General features: G+C 37.5%; 1 protein-coding gene across 1 annotated transcript in view; it reads right to left on the bottom strand.

Annotated features, from left to right (window-relative positions):
- Positions 1-65: 65 nt before the first annotated feature.
- The window catches only part of utp20 (UTP20 small subunit processome component), a 30,064-nt gene continuing 13,044 nt past the window's right edge, over positions 66-17,085 (bottom strand). Inside the window, 33 exon segments of the mRNA XM_055154203.1 lie at positions 66-442; positions 1,026-1,171; positions 1,706-1,832; positions 2,105-2,389; positions 2,475-2,546; positions 2,985-3,166; positions 3,582-3,714; positions 3,793-3,924; positions 4,262-4,444; positions 4,541-4,690; positions 4,933-5,043; positions 5,122-5,253; positions 6,594-6,764; positions 6,849-6,965; positions 7,315-7,462; positions 8,482-8,648; positions 9,882-10,049; positions 10,359-10,457; positions 10,542-10,698; positions 10,775-10,914; positions 11,462-11,796; positions 12,073-12,155; positions 12,284-12,423; positions 12,808-12,945; positions 13,026-13,166; positions 13,890-14,045; positions 14,463-14,615; positions 14,699-14,752; positions 15,456-15,599; positions 15,673-15,760; positions 15,862-16,006; positions 16,343-16,575; positions 16,658-16,737. Of these exon segments, the coding sequence (XP_055010178.1) occupies positions 287-442; positions 1,026-1,171; positions 1,706-1,832; positions 2,105-2,389; positions 2,475-2,546; positions 2,985-3,166; positions 3,582-3,714; positions 3,793-3,924; positions 4,262-4,444; positions 4,541-4,690; positions 4,933-5,043; positions 5,122-5,253; positions 6,594-6,764; positions 6,849-6,965; positions 7,315-7,462; positions 8,482-8,648; positions 9,882-10,049; positions 10,359-10,457; positions 10,542-10,698; positions 10,775-10,914; positions 11,462-11,796; positions 12,073-12,155; positions 12,284-12,423; positions 12,808-12,945; positions 13,026-13,166; positions 13,890-14,045; positions 14,463-14,615; positions 14,699-14,752; positions 15,456-15,599; positions 15,673-15,760; positions 15,862-16,006; positions 16,343-16,575; positions 16,658-16,737 (4,866 nt within the window). The 3' untranslated portion in view covers positions 66-286.

Raw genomic sequence — 17,085 nt, forward strand, 5'->3', positions numbered from 1 at the left:
AGTCATAGCTCTTGCAAGGAGACACTGGGTGGCTGCCATGCATAGAGGCAATCAGGTGCACCAGATTCGATGGGGACTCCAATAAGGAAAGTTTATACATTGTATTAATGATAACAGAAGTAGGGATAGTTAAGTATAACATTAGCAATGGTACAAACATTTGATTCAACAAAAGATCAATGTTTCCAAAAACTATTTTTCCACATTATACAATATTAAGTGTATAATTTATCTTAGAGAAGTCCAGAAAGAAATTTTGTTCACAGGTAAAAGTCTGAGGAGTTCATCACTTGACCATGGCCAGGTCTTTGAGTGCATGGCTCCTTTGTTTCTTTGCTTTGTATCCAGGTCGGAGAAACTCAATCTTCCTCTTTTTAGCTTCAATTTTGTTCTTGTGCTTTTTCAGCTTCTTTTTAGCAGCTATGTCTGGATTTGCCACCGCCTGAAGACAAACACAAATGTCAGCCACATTGCTTTTATTAAAATGCTGAATATATTAGAAAAAACGAAAAGGTCATAAGTAACACATTCTAGGTGAAAAAAGGCTCGTAAAAACAGGCTGTACTTGTACTGTATTTCTCAAGTGCTCAAACTTTTCACTGTTACAAAATTAAAAAAACTTTCATTGTCATTGCAGGTATTAAGTAATATAAACTTTAAAGTCAGACTTGCTACATTCATGGGTTTCAGTCCCAATTATGGATACAATTTTAATGATATATGAACAGTTACAAGATATTTTAGTTTTTTAACCACTATGACAACAATCCAAATATATAATAACTTGAAACCCAGTGAGATACTGAACACATTTCTGTATCCTTAAAACATAAACTACCAGTCTATGTTGTTTCGTTGTAAACTATTAATGCTGATAAAATAGAAGGTTACACTACAAATAACAATCTACTTTCATTCTACACTCATTTAATTAAAAACAACAAATCAACATGCACGTTGCATGTAAAGCTAAATGTAAGCCATGGTCACATATGTCATATCTGTTATTTCTTTTGTGTCCGTACCTGCTGGGCTCTGTGCCTCTTTCGTGCGGCACGTCTCTGGGAGAACTCTCTCTGAACGGCAGAAAAGGCCAAAGAGAAACGCTCGAGTCCCACCTGCTTCTTCAGGAGCTCAATCAGCTCCTGTGCCAGGTTCTTCAGGGTGGGGTCTGGAACAAGAACAGGAGTTAGTATTACAGGGGTATATGGGTACTTTTCATATTCAGAAGGAACAGGAATAATTAAAAAATCCGCACAGTTTTAAAGCTCCCAACGTGAAATTTATGTTCATGTTTTCATGTTTTCGTCCTTCATCAGAGTGCACTCTCATGAGGGACTTGTATAATCATAACTGATTATAATTATATAATATATGTATATAGTAATTATTATAATTGTATAATAATTATTATAATAAGTGTATAATCATAATTTAACTAGTTTAACTGACTTAAGTGATGGCCAAAAGCTAAATATAAGCTTTTCAAAATAGCAATATGTATTTTTTAAAACACTATAATAAGTAACACACTGCAAGATCTCATCTAAGCTTATTTGTCATAGATAAAATGGATGTTCAGTTTGTGACTGAAATCAAGGAACAATCGGAGACAAAAGCCACCAAGCAGCCAGATTGGTTGCTGGCAGTATTAAAATTAAAAACACTAATTGCACTTCTTTACTGAAGGATGTAACAGTTGTACCTTGATCTGCATATGTGCTGTCCAGCTCTCTGTACAGAGGAGTGATGATAGTCTTCAGATAAGGCCCCAGACGCTCTTTGCCCAAATCCATACCAATCGCTCCGAGGAATTTAAACACACAAGTTCTCTACAAGAACGCAGACATTCAATACATTTAGGACAGGGAATCAATCAAAAGTTGAAACATGGAACATATACACTACTGCACACTAAAAGTAAGAATCTGCAGTTTTGGAAATGTATTTAATATCTATCTAATCTAATGACAAAATAGTACTTGCTATCAGACCCAATAATAAATGTAGGAAAAATAGATTTATTTTATGATTATGTCTGTCAGTAGGTACAGTGCCTGAATTATGTACAGTATTAAGTTAAACAGTGGTTAAACAAGTCTACCTTGAGAGGCACTTTAGGTGAATACGCTGCTTCTCTTTTGGCCATTAGGGACAGTTTGTTTATGAGCCACAGAAGTGAAGGCAGTCGGTCATCTTTGTCCTCTTCCTCTTTCTCCTCCTCTTTCTCCTCTTCTTCAAGACCATTCCCGTTCTCTTCCTCCTCTTCTGCCTGCTTCTCCATCTGATCCTCCTCCATTTTAACTTCCTCCTCTGTGGCCCAAGTAATATCAGACTCAGGAGAAATGAGGTAGATAATTTTGCCAACAAAGAGCAAGTTTTTGATAACCTGAAAACAGACAATAGAGTAGACAATAGTTCAATACAGGGAGTGAAAGTTGTTAGAATTAAATATTATTAATTAAATGATTTACTTGCTCTCCTGAAGCAACATCCAGGTACTTAGATTGCAGTTGATAACAAAAAGCCAATGCCAACTCTCTCATCTACAATCATAGAAATGTTGTACTGGTATTAATTAGACAAATGACAAGTTTGTTTCAATTGTTTTACAACAAAAATGTATTTCTAAAGCAACCTAAAACATATTAGGCTAGTTAACACAAATATTTGATGTAAGATGTTGAAACAATTAAAATAATGAGAAAACAAAGATAGACAGTAGAGAAATGTCAAGCTAATCCATCCATTGCATTGGTATAGGAGTATATATTGTATACATGAAAACAACAAGTTGAGGGTTAAATTATGAGTGCATCTCATTTAATGAAATCATCATTTGTGTGTATTATTACCATTTACATTTTTGCTCTTTATTTGGACACAGTAGCTCACACAACAGTAAATATAATAAAAATGTCCCTTTTGGATCAATAAAGTTTGTCTAAGTCTAATCATTTTAGCATAACCTTTATGTTCAATACCTTCTTGTCCAGCGCATTGGAGATGAACACCTTTGCTGCTGGTAGATTTGCCCTCTCTTCTTCCTCTCTCCACAGACTGAGCAGCTGATCGGGATGCAGTGCAGCGAAGAGCTGACCAAAGAGCTGAGAGGCGGTGAGCCACACCCACAAGTGAGGGTGCCGCAGGTGAGCCTCAGTGTGGCCTAGAAAGAGAAAGAAATGAGAAATAGTAATACATATCAGATTTTTGGCACACTGTCATCAGTAAATACAGAAAAAAAAATTAAACGTATTAATAAATGAAACCATAATTTATTAATATGGTGACTTTTGTCCCACAATCATCAGAATTGTATAAATTCACTCTAAACTAGATTTTCCTATTGCAACTCAAGTAATTCCTTACTTTAAACATATTCTACTCGTAAATATTTTACAAATAATGCTAACAGAAACTAATGCTTATATGAAATTAAGGCTTATAAGAGACAATCAGACTTTTCCTTGATAAAAAAGGTCACTTAAAGATACTGATTATAGACTGCACCCTACTTTAACACTTTAATTAACACTTGATAGTACAGTACAGATTTCTAAATTATGCATGTTTTTACTTACTCCAGATTTTAATCAGAATTTTGTGAGACTTGGTTAGCTCCAAAAAGCCACAGTGTTTGCACAGTTTGGTGATGAGAGTAAGATAAGTAAACAATAACCGGTCTGCTCCCCTCTCCTCCTGCTCCTCCTCAATCTAAAACACACAAATGAATAAATCAAAAAACAAACTTAAAAATATCTGATTATAGTAACTGGTAAGTATGATCCTTACATCTTCAAAATTGTCGGGATGGGTCTCTTTCTCTATGAGCGGTAACAGCTTTTCGAGGCGATTAGAGAATTTTTCCTCCTCCACCTCCACAAACAAACCACAAATCTGAGCGCCCAGGCGTTTCAGAGTGGACTAAAATAAACAACAAAAAAGAGGTAATTCATATTCTTGTTATAATCTTTGTGTATACAAATATTTCAGTTTTGCATATCTATCATTAACAACATTTAAAATACTACTGGTGATATATCCTGCCCACCTCAAAACATAAATACTAGTTTATGGAAATATTTAGTTCAATTTGCTGTGTATGGCAATGTCAATCACCGTACAACATTGAATAGATTGTGTAGGCCAATTAACCTAATATCTTTATCCCAAAAAGCTGAAAATGCAATAATATTTGGAAAGCAACCACTTTTTTTGTTTTTGTTTTTAATGTCTGCTTTGTAACTGTAGGAGTTTGTACCTTCTCAGAGTTGAGCCATGTCTCCACAAGTGAATACAGATGATTTTTGTGGTTTTGGTCGATTTGAGTGATCAGAACCTTGATAGACATGGCGGCCATTTTCTTACAGCGAGCGGAGTCATCATTCACCACCACCAAAGCCAAAGGGGCAAAGAACATGGTGCTGTATTTTTGCAACATTTTCTGAAAACCACAACAAAGTAATGGTATATATTGAGAACTGAGTAATATATTGATAACTAAGCTTATTTTGGTAAAATATAAAACACGTTTGCATACCTGAGGGAAAGACTGAAAGATAGAGGCCATCATTTCCAGAGCAGACTCCCTTCCTGTGTCGTGTTCATAAGAAAGTTGAGCAACCACGAAATCCAAGTGATGTCTAAGTTTGGTCCCCAGAGGATAGTCCAGCAGGTATTTCATATAGATCTGAAAAGACACACATCGTTTTATTACCATGCCAAATATACAGAGTAACAAATTTCAAATATATATGTTTTTTATTTTAAGATTAATTTAAGAATATAGGATTTCTATATTCTATTGGGCTACAGAAATTCAAGTGCTTTGGCAGAGGTCTAATAATGCCTTCCCTAATGTCTGCCCTAACTGGGATTTTTATTTAATTTAATATCATATTTGGCTGTTAAAAAAACAACATAATTTTGTACCTGTCGACAGTGTATCCTGATCATAGCATTTCCACCATTAACAGCAAGTTTTGCTACTTTCCTCATCACTTCTTCCATCTCTGGAACAACAAGCTTCCTGGACAGAATAGCCTGGTGGGAGACATTATGTTAGCACATAAATTTGGAACAGTATTTACAGCTGTATAGTGTGTAGTGTGCAGTGTTTACCTTTAGTAAGCTGAAGGCAGTGGCCTGTCTGGACTGGTCATAGATGTCCTCTTCGGCGTATCCCAGCAGCACTTGCAGCTGTGTCTCTGAGATTGTGTTTGTTTTGGAATTCTTCACCAGCACAGTTATGGTCTGAGAAATAAGAAAGTTAATTTATTACCACCGAGTGAGTCTTTGCCTCAAGTGGAGGAGTTCAAGTATCTCGGGGTCTTGTTCACGAGTGAGGGAAGGACGGAACGTGAGACTGACAGGCGGATCGGTGCAGCTTCGGCAGTGATGCGGTCGCTGTATCGGACCGTTGTGGTGAAGAGGGAGCTGAGTCGAAAGGCGAAGCTCTCGATTTACCGGTCAGTCTTCGTTCCTACTCTCACCTATGGTCATGAGCTCTGGGTAGTGACCGAAAGGACGAGATCGCGGATACAAGCGCTCGAAATGAGTTTCCTCCGCAGGGTGGCTGGGCGCTCCCTTAGAGATAGGGTGAGGAGCTCAGTCACACGGGAGGAGCTCGGAGTAGAGCCGCTGCTCCTCCACATCGAGAGGAGCCAGTTGAGGTGGCTCGGGCATCTGTTCCGGATGCCTCCTGGGCGCCTCCCTCGGGAGGTGTTCCGGGCATGTCCCGCCGGGAGGAGGCCCCGGGGAAGACCCAGGACACGCTGGAGGGACTATGTCTCTCGGCTGGCCTGGGAACGCCTCGGGGTCCCCCCGGAGGAGCTGGAGGACGTCTCTGGGGTGAAGGAAGTCTGGGAGTCCCTGCTTAGGCTGCTCCCCCCGCGACCCGGCCCCGGATAAGCGGACGAAAATGGATGGATGGATGGAATTTATTACTGTAACAAGTATTAGGTTTACTTTTAGAGATCGACAGATCCTTAGTTTTTTTTTTTGGAGTACTTTATTACCCTCTGCATTTCATCCATCCTTTCAGGAGCAGTGGGCAGCACATCTTGTATCCTGGCTTGGTCAGGAGGACTACCTTAGCTGGAGGATTTTTACCTACCTTTGGTGCATGTTATGTGGGTTGATTTTTTAGGTCTTTTCTGGTGCTGCTAGATATGTTTTTTTTCATTGCCAGTGTTGATGTTAAAATCTTGATCTGATAAGCGCAGCTGAAAATTTTTGGCAAGTATGTGGGGCCGATTTTGATAATTTTCCCCAAATTATCTAATTTGAACTGAACATAAAGTCATCCAGGCCCTTTTTTTACTACAAGCTGGATAACAGAGCAGTGTAGGTATCTGGTTGACCAAGCACGAACAAAATATCTGCCTCTGTTGGAGATTCAAGGCCAGTTTATCTCTACTTACTTTGACAACAATGCTTTTGATTTGAAGGGGCTGTCAAGTGAAACCAAATCTCATAGTGCAGCGATACCTAAACTATATGTGTAAAAATGTATTTATTTTAGCCCTATTTAAAATGCACTGTGTTCATTGATCATAATGTAATGTATTTTCATTATATATTGTATTTTGTACCTTGAAGCAGTTTTGAACCAGGAGGTAGTTCTCTCCACGTGCTGCTCCAGCTTTAGAGTAATCTTTGAGCAAAACAAATAACTGTTTGGTCAACTGGTCTGAGTTTGACTCAACTGAAGGAAGAGGAAACTTCAGCAGCCAAGTCAAGCCAACCAGGGCTTCAGTGATCACCTGAACAGAAAAAAGACAGTAAAATATAAATGTGGTCTACTACTTATAATGATTATAAAAGAATATAAACATTCAGATTTCAACCTTGACATGCATGGAGTCGGTACAATCAAGCAGCAACAGCACAAAAGGGTCCAGCATTTCCAGAACAGAGACCTCAGATGACGTCACTTTGCCTCTTTTTAGGCTCATATGAAGAAGCTGGAAAAAGTACATAAAATGTAAATGTGGATGCAGTATTGTCCAAGTAATGTATTATCTCAAATACCACAGTACTTGATAATTTCTTTAAAAAAGATACAAAAAGAAATAAATAAACTATCAAATGTTAAATAGGCATGTGGTCTACATTTTCTGCCAGGTAAATGAATGAAATAAAATAATGGGCAAACCTTGATACAACCAAGTTTAAACCTGAATAAAATCAGTACCGGTACTTGAGTTGTAATCTAGATTAGTCACACACACGTGTGTCCAATTCCTGGTCAACTAACTAAAACTGGAAGAAAAACCCCACTCACCCCCATTAAAAACAAACAGATGGGTCTACCTTCAGTCCTGCATCCACCAGAATGTGCATGTTGGTCCTGCTGCTGACAGCGGCTTTCTGCCCTCCTCTCTTGGGGGTCGGGGGGAGCAGGAGGCAGCTGGGAGGGGGCAGCCGGGGGTCAGGAGGAGGCTTAGCTTTGGACTTCTCTCTGTGAAAACAATATGCACTATTAAACAGCAAAGCTAGCAATGTAAAATTAGGGAGAAGAATGTGTAGGGACATTTAGCAAATTGCTAAAGCAAGCACAGAGCCAGGGTGTTCAGTGACTAAAAGCCTTGGCCATAATGCATAAGAAACATGCAGCATTACATAAATCTTATCAATCTACTTAAAAAATCCTATATTGCGCGAAATTGACTTTTGTGAGCTTTAAGCTTTAAGTTATAATGTTGTTAACTCATCAAAATCATATATGGAGTTGTTCTGTTTCATCACACATGTTTAAGTAACTCTGTATTTTTAGTCTGTCTACATCTCCATACCACAAAATGCTCTGTTCCACCTTGTGATGGCAGGAAATAGTTTTTAAATCAGGGTATCCCCAGGTTTGACTACTCCAGAATTTAAGACTTTTAAAAACCTTTTTAAGACCACTTAAATGAAAATTAGGACCAACATCGCACCCATTATGCAGGCGAAACACTCCAAATCCAATTCTAATAATCACCAACCAACTACGGTACTATATCTAGAATCTAAGAGCCACTATGGATTAACCCTACACTTCCCCATGGTCCATCCAAAGTCTTCCTTCACTGATCTGATTGTTTACTCATTGCCATCGGCGCCAGAAACTAAAGTATTGTTTGCGCGTCCTCCAAATTAGACGTTCATTCACATTAAGTGATTTCATGTTGTTTTTTTTTGTTTTTTTTACCTCCCTCCATTTAACATTGCACTGCAGCCCAGTTCAGTATATCACTATGACGATGAAATAATACATGAAAAAATGAAGGTGTATGGAGTTTAAAAACATTTACCACATGACATCACAAGCTCGATGCACGGCATGTTTTCTGTTTAAGAGAGGAACTCAGCCTAAATATGTGTGTTAAACATGTGTGAATAAAACAAAACACAACTCTAGGCATGTTTTTGATGAGGAGAAATCATTAGAACATATACATTTCAAGTTTGTATAGTAAATATGTGTTGTCAGATTCTCACTTGTCTCTCTTGGTGAGGAGGGGCAAGCTCTCGCTGATCAGACCGTGGCAGAGGAGAAGGACGTCCTGAGGAGTCATTCCACTATTGACCAGCAGACCCAGTATCAGTCTGCGCAGCACTGCCCCCACTCTGTTACACACCTTCAGACTGGAGGAGGTCTCCAAGATCTGTCAATGGGAAAACAGGAATAGGAAGATTACAAAATATTTAAAAGTTCCAAGACTACACCACCACACCTTTATAATTTAAAACAGTAAATGTACTGTACATGCTTTTTTAAAGTACACTATGAAATTTTTGCCAGGCAATTCCCACAGTATGCATTAAACCTTTAGACCAGGGATCTCCAACCTGGAGCTTGAGATTTACTGGTAGTTCTCCACCCCCTTCCTAGTAGCTCGTCAAGGGATTTTTACTGAATAAGTAAAATTTGATCAATTAAATGCTTATTACTATTAATTAAATGCCTATTACCATTGTATATGTATTATTTTGATGCCTAACTTTGTACACTAATAAATGGATAATGGTTTATGTTTTATTTTATATACTACACTTCATTTAAGGCTAACTTTGACACTTAAATATACTCCATTTCTTGTGAGTGCTAAAACTAGTAGCTCTTTAGCATTTTCGTTTTGTAAACTTAGCTCACAGCAGGAAAAAGTTTGGAGACCCCTGCTCTAAACCAATGCCTGAAACAGGAATTGAAGGTGTTTTTTGCCAGCGTGCTACAAGAAAGAAGAATATCCTAAAAACATATATATATTTTGTGAACATTTGTCTCTAGATATGACTTGCCAAATGTGAACTCATTTGAACCAAAAAGCAGGGACTAGATGCATTTTACAAACACACAGTCAAAGCGATGGCAAATTTTTGATCCATTATGGACGCCTTTCTGTTCATCAAAGAGCTTTGTGCCCATTCAACTTTTGCTTTGTCTTATTGTTCTCTATCACTGTTCCAAATTTCAGCAAACTTTGCTTGTCCCCACTCCCTACTAGGTGGCGCTGTTAAGTCGGGTCACTTTGGGCACTGTCATGTTTCCTGTTTGGGGACTTTTCGTTGATGTTTAGGCTCTCAAAATCGGGGTAGTTGGCAAGGAAAAATTATAACAGAGAAGCGGAAACTGGTGAAGAACAATAGCTAATAATCATAATCTCCATGCAGGATCAGCCCCCCCACCAGAAAAGTTGCATAGGGCACCTTTAAATGTTAAAGAAAATATATTTATTCATACATAAAATATTGAAGTGAATAAAATTACAGAAGTTGGGTCTATTTTATTTGTAATGAGTACTTTGAATTCTTTTTTTTCTTTGTTGATCAGATATGGGGAAATGATTTACAAATATTAACTTTTGAATTAAATTGTCTTTGTAGTATAAATTGCTCACCTCCTTCAGTGGTAGGATAAGTTTGGTGATGCTCTCTTTGCTGCAGAACTGGGCCAGTAGTTCATATGAGTCCATACTTTTACTGTGTCTGGCCTCCATCAGTTTAGATACAATGCCCTTCACCTCCTTTTCTTCAGCCACAGATCCAAACAGCTCATTATTAAAGATCTGTTGACATTAATAGGAAAAGATGTGACAAAATTGCGCCATATTTGCAATTTTTCAAAAAAAAAAAATACCAAATTACAATTCTACAACTACAGCACATCTTGCAAAAATATGATTAGTCTTTTACAGTGCTTTAAATTGCATTATTTATTCACTTGAATCACCAACTATCTCATCCTACAACACCACATTTGCATATGGTACTACAAGCCATATTATCAAACTTGGTAACCACAGGATTTCTTTTAAGCTAACTAAAGTAAGTATACTCTACAATGACTACCAGAGTTTGAGTTTTGTGGTCCTTACATCAATGAGCATGTTCATACAGGGATCCAAGTCTCCGCTCTTCAGAGTTGGACTGAGGGTGGACAGCAGTTGGTGAACTGTGAATGTCAATACATGGACCTAAAAAACAACAAACCACACAATAATGGTAAATATCAGACTTCATATACTTATTGTTACAAGGATGTATGTTTTAATATGTACCTGGTAACCTTTCACCAACACTCCTTGCATTTCTTTGAGCAGATAATGCAAATATCTGATGCCCAAAGTCTCTGTAATCTTCACCAAAGTTCCTCGTGCTACATCCCTGATCTCTTGGAAGCGATTTCTCAGCAGTACACACACTTTAATTAAAATTCTGCAAAACACAGCAAATGTATTTAAAACAGGCCAAATATATTTGCCCACAATTTGAGTGGTCTATAGTTGTGTACCCAGGTAGGTTGGCCTCCATAATATGAGGAGGCAGAGTCTGCATTAGTTTGACCATGGCAAAGGCAATGGGGATGCGAACCACCTCCTCATCCTTCACTTCCTTTGATTTAACTGCCTTGTGCTCCTCATCTCTTTGCACCTGATAAAAAAATAATAATAATAACAATAACTGAGCTAAAAAACATGCACACATTTCTATGACTACTCTCTCAGCATAAAAACATTTCTTCACTGTAGGGTAGAAATGTGATGTTATTATTTATTAAATTATACTTGTGTAATTGTCGACAGGTGAAAGGATACTATGAATAATACAATGAGTTGATTGACAATCCTAATCAATCAATCTACAATGTGATATGTACCGGTATTATCTTGAAATTGTACAGGGAACCTCATACCGCTACAATGAATTGTGTTAAGAGAAAATGACTGAAAGTGGGGAGAGTACATGGGAGTACACTGTCTATAAACTTTCTAAACATAACTTTTGTTAATGTTACTGCTAATTTTAAGCTGATATTTTTTATATTATATAAAAAAATATACTTAATAAAAGATAAGAAAAACATAACAAAAGTTGAATTTAAAAAATCAACAACATGAACACATCCTGTACTTCTATAACTATACTATATACTGTACTACAACTAAGAAAGCTTCAAATTGTTTTGTATTTTGTGTACCTTGGCAGTTAGACACTTTTGCAGTCGGGGCAAAACACTCTCGTTAACAGACTGGTGAATGGCGCTGATCAGAGACTCCAGCTCCTCTTTGCTCTGAGGCAGTCCAGTGGCTATTCCTGCAGGCAGTTTGGGAGTTATCGTCCTCTTGGTTTCACAGATTGCAACTTTTGCATCGCCACTGTCTGTTTCCATGGTAACATCAGTCGTTTCTGTGTCTTTGGTAACATCCGGCTGATCTTTACTGTCCGTTTCCATGGCGTCCTCATTGTCACTTGCCTGGTCTTCATCTTCTGCTGCATCCTCTTCCTCGTCTGGTTCAAGAACAGTGCCACCTCCTAATAGAAATTAGAACAGGTTTACAAGAAAAAGCCAAAGGAAATATGTTGAAAACTCCAGTTATGTATCTAACCCTAACCCACATATAATTCTGTGGAATGTAACATGTAGTTTTCAAAGCATAATAAAATTATTTTTTTTGTTTTACCATTTAAATATTTAGAACAAGCTGGACATTTTGGCAACATGACATATAAATCATTTTATTAATATAATGGCAATATTTATATGCTTAAAATATAAATAACTAAAAGAGAGAAGCAGTTAATATTAACCTTCTCTTGCTTTAGCAGCCTCAATCTCCTTGCTGAGAGTCTCGTGGTCAAAATGAAAGGCCTCCAAAACAGTAACCAGCAAGCTACCACAAAAGAATGAAAGAAAATCATGATTTTTATCTTCAGTAGCAATTATTTCATTGATACTGACCACCAGGATGGTCATCTGAGATTAATAGAACCATAGTTACATAATAAATCGAAGCCTTACCTCACAGCCAGTTTCTGCTCAGTTTGTGCAGTTTGTAGGATGTGAACAAAGTGTTTGAGATAATACAAATACTTGGACCAGGTGAGCTTACGGCACACAGCTCCCACCACCTCCACTGAGGCCGATATCATGTTCTCATGCTGAAAAATTGCAAACACACACAAATGCTGATCAATAGCAAATAAATATGGGTATTTTATCATTTTGCTGCAACATTCTTCATCTAAATGAACTATTCAATTCTAATATATTAAATGTCTTCTATCTAAAACATCTTATTTGTATTTATAGTTACACATCAGAGACAAGATTAACAAGCAAAATTATTAATCACAAAATGATTAAAATACTTTAAATTCTTGTCTCCTTTTTGTTGTTTATGTTCAGTTGCCTTTAAATTTAAATGGTGACAAATGCTATTTTGAATATCTCATATTTTTCAAATCGTATTACTATTACAATTTGAAATAATGTTGAAAATTATTTAAATTTGCAACTAATAAAAGATTCTCAAGACATTGTACCTTTAGCATCTTCTCATCCATTAGTGCCGTCATGGCGTATGGCATTATGTAGCTCTGAAGGGAGCGAGGACTTATGACCACAGTGCCCTCTGTCAGCTGCTTGGCCAGTTTTCTCAAGGCTCGACCTCGACGGTGGATCTACACGGACAGAACAGATGTAATAACATCGAGAGCTTTAAAGAGACCCACTGAAAAGTAAGAATGGATGTAGTTGTCACCTGGATGTGCTTCATGTGTTCAAAGAAGTCTGACTCGGGGTCATTGTAGTCTGTGAGCTGCACCAAGTCTCTGAACTCTTTCTTTGAGGGGAATGTCTTCACCAAACAAGCCAGCACTGTGGTGTACTCGTGCTGGACACTCTAAGAAGGAAGGAAAGACTTAGGTCAGAAAATGTACATGCTACTGTATGTATATAATAACATGCTATGAGACTTAATAATGTGGTAGTATTAGAAGTGGCCAGACTATCAAATACCAATATTCTGAATGTTGTTATTGTTATATAAATAATATACTTGACATTATAATTTTGCACATAAGATAAAAAAGTGATGATTATAATTTAAAACTGAAGGTGCATTGTGTAACTTTTCTAGTGGAGAGTCTGTCAAATGTTTTTCTTCATGAAGAAGTTATTGCTTTGTTTGGCATTAAATCTTTCTATCTTCATGGAGACCAAGCACGAGTTACAGGTTAGATCTGTGGATAGGCAACCCCACTCCTAGTCAGAATGCCTGTTGAGCAATGACATATTCATAAAAACAAGAAGCTGACAGATCTCCATCCGAAAAGTTAAATGGTACACCTTTAAAATACACATCTTTTAAAATTCCAAAAACTGATTTAATGTGATATTTCTGCATTTTTGTGAGTCATTTTACAGTCATTTCCAATCTGTATGAAACCTCAACCAATACATCTAAAGACACATGTTAACAGGGAAGTCTAGAAACCAGTCCCAGCTGCATCAGTGTTTGTATGGTTTTGCTCAATTGTAAATGTTACCTGTGTTGTTCAGCACTTTGGTAAGCTTGGGCTGTTTTAAATGTGCGTTACAAATACATTGTTATTGATTGATTTACCTCTGTTTTGCTGCGTAGGCCTTTGAGCACAGCATCCAGAACAGTGTGCTGTATGACATCTCTGTAAAGCTGCTCTCCAGCTCCAACCACTGCCAGCTGTTCAATGATTGCAGACAAACACAAGGTGGCGTTGTCTCCCAGGGACATGTCACCGATCTAGAGGAGAAAATTATGACAGTAATTTAAAAAAAATACCTTGAACAAATGACATTGGGAGTATTTATATGGGCAGTAAAAATCAGATAACGAGAAGACTCAGATAATGCATTCGATTTTTTGTGTGTGTTCACATACAACTGATCATCAGATATGATAGGTGAAATGTACCAGTTAATCAATGGAGTAAGTGTTGTATTTTGGAGTAGAAAATACAATGAATTTTTGTCTTGGCCACATTAGGTTTACCCTTTGCATAATTTTCCTTTTCAAAATCTGTACAGGTGTGAACAGGCAGAAAGAAATCAGATTACTCACATCTCATGACATTTCTGATCACTTCAGAAATACGACAATGATTAGATTTTTGGTGTGCATATAAACATAGTCAGAACAATTGCATGTATGCTTTCTTACCTCATAAGTGTGAAAGCAGTTGTGTATGAGTGTGAAGATAAAGTCCAAGTCTAGAGTCTGCATGTCTCTCACACGCCTCGTCACTTCTTGAAAGGCCTCCAATCGAACATCAAAGTAGATTTCATCCAAATGTCGACTGTCAAAGGCATTAAGCTATGAAAACCATTCAGTGTGTTAACGTGAGTTTTGGGGGGAAAGATTATATAATTGATATAACAATGTTTTGCTTATAGTACCTTGGTGGCGACGTCAGTGATGTATGTGAGTGAGGGCTCCAAATCTGACAATGTCTGAAGAACAGATAGAAGACAAAAGATTTGAAAAAAGGGTCAATTAAATATCAAGCTTCATGTGTTAACTGTTTGTCAGATTAGGGCAACAGCAGATACTAAAACTAAGAAGCAGCTCAGTTTATTTATTTTATTTATTTATTTATTTGAGTTAGGTCATGTAGACCTATTGTCTTGCGTAACAGAATCACAATGGGAAAATGAGCTGCAGTCCAGGAGCAGGAAGCAACCGGATACAGATAGGCCTCTGATTTTCAGTTGACCATAATTGGGGTTAGAGTTAAAGTTAAAATCGGGTAGAGGGAAAAGCGTAGGGTTTGAGAAAGAGCATGCATGGAGATTTCGGTCTGCAGGCAAAATCTCTGTTAACAGGAAGAAAAGACGAGTGGCTATTGTGGCTACACTTCTACTAGTCACAATAATTCATCTTCCCAGCATAAGAAGAGCCTGAAAACTAGCTGGAAATACTTCATGCCAGAATGTTAACGACCCTATACAGTGTAAACCAGGACCCAGGTCATGTTGTTCATTTGTTTTTTATCCTCCACGGCATGGCATAAAACATATCTATCTCCATTAATAAAGTTTTGGAGTATGGTTTTCACTCTCTATTTCCATGCAGGTGACATACTACCAGAATGTTTCAGATTGTACCTTTGAAAAGTAAAATACAGAGTGAAACTTATAGTTAGAAAAATAATACCTGGAAGACACTGACGAGGGCCTGTCTGGGAATCTTCTTGTGGATGACAGAGAAAAGTTTGCTCAGTGGTCGCAGGAAAGAGGAGGAATTCGAACACTGACGCAGTAAATTCTGAACTGTGGCCAAGGCATCAATCTCTGTCTCCTATAAAACAACATCAGGATCAACATACAGATCACCATTTGATTATGATCAAATACAGGCTTTTGAGTCTTACCGGTGGGTTGTTTCCTTTCTGGAGGTGAGGGAGCAGCAGGCTGATGAGCACAGAGCTTTGTTCTTTGTCACTAACAAATCGACTGATCCTGAAAGAATAACAACAAAAGGAAAATGTTATCATAATAATAGGAATAACAAACTTAAGTTAATTGTCAACAGAAAAAACAAGTATACAATGCAAACGTACTTGGAGAGTATGTTGAGTTCACGGGCCACTTGGGCTCTGAATTTCTTCTTCTTGAGTCGCTCGGTGTTTCGTACGACGGAGCTCAGGTACTGCAGCAGAGTAGAGATGTGAGGGAGCAGTAGCCTGGAGCCTTTGGTCAGGGAGTCTGAAGACGAAAATGATACATGATTTTTTTAATGAAAATATCAAGTGAAAACTTTTAACTTAATATACAACAATGCCAAATAATGTATACATAAATCTATTTACTTTTTTGTGTGTGTATGTTTAGCATAGCATCAGAATATAGATAAAAGAAAACCATAAGTTGCACAAGTTGTTCAAACTTGGACACACACCATGTCAAAATTGGGACTAATCCCAAAATAAACCAAGATTAAACTACAAAAGGCCCAAACCAAGTCACCATCACAATTTTACTGCCCTTATTCAGACTAAACCATCATTATTGTAAAAACATTAATAAAGTCATCTTACACACCTGCTGTGAGAGTGCCCTCTGCTGGCTGGGGAAGAACACTGCCGTTTACAGTCAACTCAGTCTCTGTCTCTGATGCCACAAAGTCCTCAGTGGATGCCAGTGTTTCTGCGATGTCCATTACTGTAGTGATGGTTACTGCTGAGGCATTTTTGGCTGATAGTAGTGCAAAAACATTGAGGAGAACATCAGACTCTGGGTGTTCTGGCTTCTGTTTGGCCAAGAGGGGGAAATACCTGAGAGAAAAGAATATATGATATGATGATTTTGTAATATAACAGGAAATAATGAGAGGGAATATAACTATGAGATTCTTACCGAGCATTTTTGCACCAAACATGGATAAGTTTGAGCAGGGGAGTGGGAGAGTATGGGCTTTCAGTGGGTAAACGGCATATCTACAGAAAATATTGATGAAAAAAAAAAAAAATATATATATATATATATATATATATATACATATGAAATTAGTTTCTTCTTTCTTATTCATTATTTAATCCTTTCACATTTAAGATCAATGTCTATTAGCCATAGTGGCTATTCGTCCAAATCCCACATTTTTTATACCAGTGAAGGTTAAAGAGGCTAAAAGACAACACAGATACAGGTCACAGATCACACTGAATATGAGACATTTCGAATTTGTAATAAAAATGTATTGTTTTTCTTTTAGTCTCACATTCAAATTAATCTTTAGGTATAGTCAGTACAGTATGAAATCAGATGGAGAGGATGTCATCAAGCCA

The sequence above is a fragment of the Boleophthalmus pectinirostris genome, unplaced genomic scaffold (assembly GCF_026225935.1).
Source record: "Boleophthalmus pectinirostris isolate CB_2022bp ecotype Guang Dong unplaced genomic scaffold, ASM2622593v1 HiC_scaffold_18, whole genome shotgun sequence".
Lineage (NCBI taxonomy): Eukaryota > Metazoa > Chordata > Actinopteri > Gobiiformes > Gobiidae > Boleophthalmus > Boleophthalmus pectinirostris.